The sequence below is a fragment of the Branchiostoma belcheri genome, unplaced genomic scaffold, assembly GCF_001625305.1.
Source record: "Branchiostoma belcheri isolate BF01 breed outbred unplaced genomic scaffold, Haploidv18h27 scaffold182, whole genome shotgun sequence".
Taxonomy (NCBI): domain Eukaryota; kingdom Metazoa; phylum Chordata; class Leptocardii; order Amphioxiformes; family Branchiostomatidae; genus Branchiostoma; species Branchiostoma belcheri.
In genome coordinates this window covers 333875-342375 of record NW_017803291.1, presented here as the reverse complement: position 1 = coordinate 342375, position 8501 = coordinate 333875, and the positions used below count along the sequence as shown (strand labels likewise).

The 8501-nt window shown below is 41.9% G+C and overlaps 1 protein-coding gene across 1 annotated transcript in view; it reads left to right on the top strand.

The window, feature by feature from the left end:
• The first annotated feature begins 2066 nt into the window (after positions 1-2066).
• The window catches only part of LOC109467591 (gamma-butyrobetaine dioxygenase-like), a 7369-nt gene continuing 934 nt past the window's right edge, over positions 2067-8501 (top strand). Inside the window, exons 1-7 of the mRNA XM_019765608.1 lie at positions 2067-2171; positions 2745-2838; positions 4531-4658; positions 4990-5196; positions 5624-5725; positions 6612-6811; positions 7622-7788. Coding sequence (XP_019621167.1) covers positions 2067-2171; positions 2745-2838; positions 4531-4658; positions 4990-5196; positions 5624-5725; positions 6612-6811; positions 7622-7788 — 1003 coding nt within the window. The remainder of the gene's footprint in view (positions 2172-2744; positions 2839-4530; positions 4659-4989; positions 5197-5623; positions 5726-6611; positions 6812-7621; positions 7789-8501) is intronic.

The window sequence follows — 8501 nt, the reverse complement described above, 5'->3', positions numbered from 1 at the left end:
TTTCCCTTGTGTTTCTCATTCTTTCCCTGCCATGTCGTAAAATGTGGTGAACCCATCGCTGTATTTGCTCCAAAGCAAATATTGGCCTTTCTAGTTCTGTTTTATGTTGGCCTACCTTGGAAATCAGTTGTCCTAAACTGAAGGTACCACCCAACCGTTTTTAAGATCAATAAATAAATAAATAAATAAGTAGACGTACTTGATGGTGTTCAAAAAAGGTATTTGCAATGGGTCAGACACATGATGGTACAAAAGGGAAACGTAAAGCCTAAAATGGCTTCACGCAATCATGTAATCATTTCAAGTCTCTTGTGAACAATGTAGAACAGGTTTCTAATATATACAAGTTTAACTTCTTACTTCACCAAGAAAGTTACAAGTGTAATGATAGATTAGAAGATTTTTTTCTATAATAAGATTATTGATCATGATAATCCCATCAAAGACAAAAGCAACTGAATGTTATATTGGCCAATGTTTTGTAAATGCGGGATATTATTACACATTATTTGGAAAATGTAATATTTTCACGACAGTTTTATTGCTTTGACTACAGCAAAGTATTTTCAGTCAAAAACCTTGAATACTGTACTACAAAACTAATGTTGTCATTTGATATATAATTAATTTTATGATGACAGTATCTTCATAACATTTTAAAAGACAGAAAGGTTGAACTTTAGGAATTGAAGGCATGAATTTGAGTTGCGGTAATGTTGAAAAAGCGGCATATTTATTTTGGGTACTTTACAAAGGACAACCCATAAAGTTAATATTTTAATTCAGTAATTTGCTTATATGCTTACTAAGAACATTTATAAATATTAGCGTTGTAAATAAACTGCACTCGATGTTTTTTCAATTGGCAAACTGCGTTTGTACGACCAAGTTTCTGTTCTGACAATTTCTGCTTTAGACATAAGTAAAATTAAACAAATCTAAATAAAGAACAATATTATGTCACAATTGAGTCTGCACCATAATAATTTGCATCGTAATGAGTGCTTATAAATCTGAATTATTAATTCTCGCCATGGCCGTAGAAAAGGCATTTTAATCTAAACAAAAAATTTATAATGTTGTTCTTAGAATATGTTATAATAGGCAGGGCTGTACGTATATGTGCTGATCACAGGTATCACAAAGGAAGCCTAGCTATAGAACCCTACGGTACGAATTAATTAACACTCATGTGACCTCTGCTGCAGAAACAGTATTCATCGACAGAGGTTTTCCTGTGGTAAATTTGCAACACAACAACATGAAAATGTACGAAAATATGAAAATCTGTCATCAATGTCTAATGTTAACATTTATAACAACCCCTTAGCAATGTGACTGTAGGATGCTTACCTTTAGTGCATAAATGATCGGGTCTCATTCGTTTAAAAATCAGAAGATCGTTTTGTTAAACAGGTTCGTGAAGATCGCAAGGTGAACAAATTTCAAGAACACTGAAAAGTTACATACCTCACAAACAAACAAGGATGGCACCCTCTGGGTTGTATCGGGTAAAAAACAACGATTCGCGTGACTACGAAATGTCTTATCAATTCTTACACTGTCTATGTATAAGAAATTTTTTTTTTAAACCTAAAGCAAAACAGAAACAGCAGCTACTCGCAATATTAAACAGTCACGGAGTAGCGTCTTCAAGTTTTCAGGGCAGGAATTATCAATGACGAGGACCATGTTGTTACACCCCGGTAACCGGTTCGACCAGATCAAAAAGAACAAAGTGCGACGACCCTGGATTCCTGCGGACCACACAAACAATCATGACGCTCTCTGTGCTGTTACGGCAAAGGTTTGCAGTACGAGAAATAACCAGCAAATATTCACGAGCAATTGGCGCGTCATTTTCATCAGGGTACCGTGTAGGAATGCCTGAATATATGCCGACCGACCCGAAGACGCTACCGTCCCAGGTTGGACATACATGTACATGTACTACTAAACAACAACCCAAGGTCATCCATTTTTCACGAGTCAGATTCCCTCCGCAAGTCGTAGTGAGACGCTTCACCACTTCAAGTGAAAGAAGAAAGGGCCATGAAAGTGCGGTCATGGGGAAGGCGGCTTTAAACGAAGCTGCTAGGATGGTGGAAGTGGAATGGTCTGACGGGGGTGTCAGCCGGTTTCCGTACGTCTGGCTGAGGGACAATTGTCAGGTGAGTCGTGTCTGTACAGGTGAAGCACCTGTCATACATAACTGAATATGACATCCCGAACACTGTCGACCCCCCTCCCACCCCCAATGATTAGGAGTAGATCGGGGGCAAGGTCGGCTATGATTGCCTGGCCTTGGGTGAGGTCGGCTACTGTTCGCCTGCGCCAGCCGAATGTTTCAAAATGTTTCAAACATTCCGGTGTGGTCGGAAGGTCTGGCCATGGCTAGCTGGTGTTCGGTCTGCCAAATTTGACAACTACACGTTTAGTGCACTAGTCTAATGTTGTTCTATGCTCTGTTCCCTCGGCCGCATTCTTTGAGTTACTTATGTGTTACAAAATGTTGCTAGGGCGATTTAAGTTTGGACACAAAGACAAAGGGTCAAGGCCACTTGGTATAGTAATACGTAAGGCCTGTCAACAAGGTTAATATTAAATGCCCGCTGAGGTACTAGTACCTAAGGCCACCATGGTATAGACCACGGGTTGAAAATGTTGCCAAGTAAGTGGAAATAAAGTGTCGACTCCGTTCCAATTCTGTTTGTGACTTTGTGTATTTTTGTTTGTTACTACAGTGTCCACAGTGTTTTAACCCTGATTCCCTCTCACGGCGTGTTCTGATGAACGATCTGGATGTGAACGTTTCCCCAGTCAGGGTAGAATTACAAGGTGAATTGACACGTCAAACCACTTTACTGTGTCATTTTTCCTAACAAGTGTATAGATGTAAGAAAAAACTGAAAACAATGTGTGAATACAGAGTAAAGAGACTCTTTTTACACAACAAAGGGTTTTATTCACAGCCGACGTTTCGGTGACCGTCTGTCACCTTCCTCAGGGCAATTTTGACTGGTTCACATTGCACTGCAGCACAGGTGTCGCTGCTATAGATGCATTCCCAAACTTACAATATTTACACATATGCGTGATTACAAGGAACTGCATGTGTCTACAACGCGGTCCCAAACGTACGGGGATATAAACCTTATTCTGGTTAGTTATCAAACAAAAGTAGTTACAAAGAGCAGACGCCACAGTGTGGTTCCAAACCAACAGGAGTGTAATATGTACATGACAGTCATTTAAGGCCACACCAAGTAAATTTTATGGATGACGTCCGTGCGCGCATTGATTTTGGCATGTTCCTAGAAAAAAACCCAAGAAATTCCGCTTCCTGTAACTATGACCAAAGAGTCACGACAGTGCCACAAATCGTTAGATTGACGTGAACCTCGCAAAATTGTGATGAAACAGGACAAGATGATAACTGCTGTTCCACCTGATTGCTATTTTGATGATGAATAAACGACTTCTTGCTTTTTACCCTGTGTCACCACATTCAATTTGTGTCCTAACCTTTGTCGTCTCTTAGTATATTTCTAATCTAGGCATCTTGTTTTTCACGGCTTTCTTGTTTTTTTTTCGCCCTCTCGCATTAGATTTAGGGTATCCAAAGGCATCCATAAAATTTACTTGGTGTGGCCTAACACACAATAACTCTAACTTCTTAAGAATGCGGTCCCAAACGTGACTGAGTCTGTACCCCCCCCCCACCCAACTCCGATTTCCTAATACATATCTATTGTCCCCTTATAGAAGTAGGACTTTATTGTGTTAAATAACCGACATTCCTGTAAGTTTGGAACCGCATTGTGGAGTCCGCGCATTTGTTTAAACTGGAGCGGTATGATTTTAAGACCATAAGACATCATATAGACCATAAGACATCATATAGTGTCCTCCTGGCTTAAAAGTTTAATGGTCAGTGAGCATATAGGGCAAGGCCACATATGTAAAGATACCTTTATAAGCCCCTGTCACACATATTCCCACGAATTTCTTCCGAACATCAGCCGAACAGGTCGGCTGTCGACCGGGCACACTCTGACCGGATTAGGCTACCTTTTGTATAAGACTCAAAACGAATTTGAGTTAAATTGCAGACCAAATTTGATCCCTCAACACGCCCCGAACACAGCTGACTTATTGTATCGAATTTGCCGAACGCCAGCCAACCCAGCCAAACACCAGCCCAAGCTGACCCACTCCTAACTATGCTCGGGGCGTTCGGCTATAGCCTGAGTGTCAGCCTTGTTAGTTTTTCGTCCGCTCCCCGCCAAGCTTTGGTCCGCTCCCCAACAAGGCTGACACTCAGGCTCGTTCGGCTAGCGTTCGGGAGGCCAAATTCATGAATGTGTGACAGAGGCTTTAGCGTCCAGGATGTCTGTTTCTCTCCATTTCACAATTAATATTTCACAGTATTCTCAAATGCACATGTGTTGTATCCAGTCACGTTATTTCACATTTCTTGAAGCTGTTCCGCCAAATCCACACCGTCAGTCATACTGTTTCTCTTCCCAGCGAAGGGGAGTTTGCTGTCAGTAGAATGGCCGCAGGGACACGAGAGTCAGTACGACTGTCATTGGCTGAGAGAACGCTGTTTCTCACCACAGGCTCTGTCAGAGAGGGAAAGAGACTGGCAGAAAAGGGTAAAAATTCAAACATTTCTTGTTGTTCAACAACAGCGTAGATCATCCTAATACAATTGTATAAAATGAATTCTTTGTCGTCTCTTTTGCAACACATTCAAAACAAGAGTTAGCATGCTGCATGTTTTCGGCGTTTCTATTTTCGTGTTTGCTTGTGTTTTTCATAATCTTTCCACTTGTCAGGCCCGTCTAAGACAGGGATAAAATTTAGGTATATGCATAGCCGGCGGACAGTATGAAAATCAGCCAGAAATTTACAATAATGAATAAAATAAGAAATTTACGAAAACCGTTAGGTATGATGTCTTCCTTTTTTTATTCTCTGCTGCAGACACAGTTATGGGGGGCAGAACTAGCACACAACCTGCCCAAAGCTGATTTTCCCGCCATACTGACAGACGACCGCGCATTGCACGACTTTTTGGTCGTCCTGGATTCTGTCGGCCTCGTTCTTGTGCAAAACGTCCCCTGTGACGTAGGGCAGGTGGAACGACTGGCCAATCGGGTGGCGTTTCTCAAACCCACGTCCTACGGGTTGGTGTTTTCATTGTAATCATGATCAGATCCAATGATATTCTCTGTCTTACTGTAAAGAATGCCAGATGAGTTTGTAGACAAACAGGCAAGTGTATACTTGAAAAAGAGCAAGAAAAAGTGACGATACACTAAATTCAAGCCGATTTTGTTGTTTCTTTGATCAATGATAGATTTACAAAAACTCGTTGCCATTATGTACTCTATGTTCTTTTTATTGATATATTTGCATAGCAAATTAAAATGAAATCTGACCAGTTTTTATAAGTAAGACGACAGACCATTGCAGGCCTAGGTGCTATCCGTTTTGTAACAGTTGCACTTTCGGGTGCATAAACGGATGGCTTCAATACTAGTATAATGTTCCCCGATCATCATATCAATTACACGGATTAAGAGAAATAATATTATTAATCTCCTCACACAGAAAGGAATTCGAGGTGGTAAAGAAACCAAAACCTAATGACTTGGCGTACACCACCGTTAAAATTGGACTACATACGGACCTAAACTACTACAGCTATAGACCAGGGGTAAGTCCAGCTTTGTGTTCTTTATTACCTCCATGACATGTCATGTAGGTTATGTTTTCAGTTGCGTGTGTCTGTATGTCTGTCATTCTGTTGGTCAACAAGATCACTCAAGAACGGCTGAATGGATTGATTTGATACTTGGTGCGAAACCTGGAAATGATGAGATTTTGGGCCCCTAGTGGCTTCCTTTCGTACTGCAGCATGACCTCCGTGATATCTCGCCATCTGGACATGCTTGGGTCATGAATTTTGGACGGTAGGTAGTTCTTGTGCTCGGAAAGAAGTCACGTGAGTTTAGGCCCCCTAGCAGCTCGCTCTGCAAATGCAGGATGGTTTATTTAAAAATCTTCAAGAGAGGATAACTAAAAACTAAAAAATAATTAATAATAGTCAGTTTGGACGGCAAACATGATTTGGCAAAGGTATGTCAGAGGTCGTACTTGCATGTTACAAGGTAGTGGCCATGTGAATAATTTGCATTAAAATTTGGATAATTAGCAGGATTGTAAATGTAAGCCATTTACAGGTGGTCATCACCATGCATAAAATTTACGAAAGCACTAAACATGTTATGGAGGTATGAGATCGCCGAACTCTAGTATTTACAATTTCAAGGTGGCAAGACTGGAGTTTCAAAGTCAATTCTCTGGTCCTTCCCAAAACAATACCTTCGTTTGTCATGGAGTAATTAAGGGACACCTCACACCACTTGTTTGGGGGCTATTTTAACGCTTCAAGTATGAAATGATGCCAAAAATTTGCTAACAAAATGACAATAACTATCAATATTAGACAGATTTCCTTATCAAGACTATTTTGTTCATTTGTTGTCCTGCAATCACATTGAATGCCTCCAATACTTCCAGTAAAAATGCGTTATTTACAGGTCCAAATGCTCCATTGTATCGAGCAAACCAGGGGGGAGGGGGGCGACAACAGCCTGACTGACGGTATCAACGCCGCTTATCAACTTAAGAAGGAGAACCCGGACGCCTTCCGACTTCTCACCACGCTCAAGGTCAACTTTTATTGCACAGGAGTGGACCTCTACAAGTTCTTTTTCAGGCAACGACGAAACGTGATCAGGTGACAAGTAAACTTTTCAACAACAAGACAAACAAGGAAAAATAGTATTTGCATCCCTTTTTACACAACCAGTAGGGTATTTCGCCTGCTTACGTTTCGATGTCCAGCTATAGAGATTCTGACTAGAGTACCATGTACATGATGTACAAAATGACTAATAAACTGGTGGACGTACCAACAACTAAGTACCTAATACCAGCCCAGAAAAGAGCAAGAAATAGCCACGCCTTCAAGTACCAGAGTTATCAGCCAAGGATAGAGGTGTTCAAAAACTCACTCTATCCTAGAACTATATCGCAGAGTGGAACTCGCTGTCACCAAGTACAGTAGGGACATTATGATTAGATAATGTTTAGAGTTAGATGTTCAAGGTTAGGTGTTCCAAGTCGTTCGGTGTAATGGTGCCTGCGAAGCTGGTGTGTTACGCTGAAGGGTGGTTATACAGGCTATACAGATACAGATACTACTTCTCGACGCGCCATGTAGGTGGCGCTTTTGCGGCGAAAACATGATTCCAAACGTGGCTAAGTTTGTATCCACTCTTGTGTCAGTTCATGGACTGCTAGTAGCGGCGAGAAGCGGAACTCCAGTCAAGTGTCTGATAGGCATCCAGACGCAAACGAGGTAGAGAGTCGACACTACCGGTTGTGTAAAAAAAAGATACCTATGCCCCATTTTGTATCAACCTAATGAAATTATTTTCGGACAAAAAAAGAAAAAGTATACTATTTTTGGCTGACACAACCGTGACACACGGAAACAAATTTGCAATAAAAACTCTTTATCACATTTTCCCCGTATTTTGTCCAGCCTAAATGACCAAGGCGAGGTCCAGTCCGTCAGCTTCAGTGACCAGGCCCGGGACTCCATCTTGGATCTGCCTGCCGACCAAGTCCAGCCTTTCTATGACGCCCTGAAGGCCTTTGACACCATCATGTACCTACCTAGGAACTGCCTACGTTTCAAAATGGCGGCAGGTCAGATACAACAGACACATAATGTTTTAAAAAGTTTAGAGCCAACACGAAAGGTTGTTCTCACCTAGAGCTTTTGACAAGAAGATTCCTCAATAGACTGGCCCAGGTTTAACTTTTAGCATGTAACTATATACCAACACAGATGAACTTTCATCTGTTCCCTATGTCTTGGCACTCATCAAACTATTGAGTCAACACTGTAATCAAATGGTATTGCCAATTTTTACGGCTGGATAAATCCGGTCTTATTCTCATCAAAGATTCAGGTGACGAAAAAGATTCACTGTGGAGCACTCGGCACTAGACTGATGGACGAAAACATATAATTAGTGATACTATTTGTTCACAGTGTTGGAGTGAGAGAATGATTTGGACTACAATAATTTTTTCCTTCCACTGGTCTGGGAGTACCCTGGGAGCCATCCTCGTTGGTCGTCGGGGAGAGTTAGTAAACGCCGCGGGCCCTGGTTAGCCCGTCCCCGGCACACGCCCTCCCCGCCCTACGCTGGGCACCACATGCGGAAACCCTCTAGGCCGCGCGCTGAAACCCTATGCGGATACCCTCTAGGCCGCGCGCTGATAGTAATTACGCAAACCCCCTAGGCCCTCCGACCCAACGAGTCTGGAGAAGACTCTCTTGGCTGTCAGTTTTTTGGCACAGATTCTGTGCCGGGATTACCGGCAGGCCAATAGCGGCTGGAACGTTTTGGCAC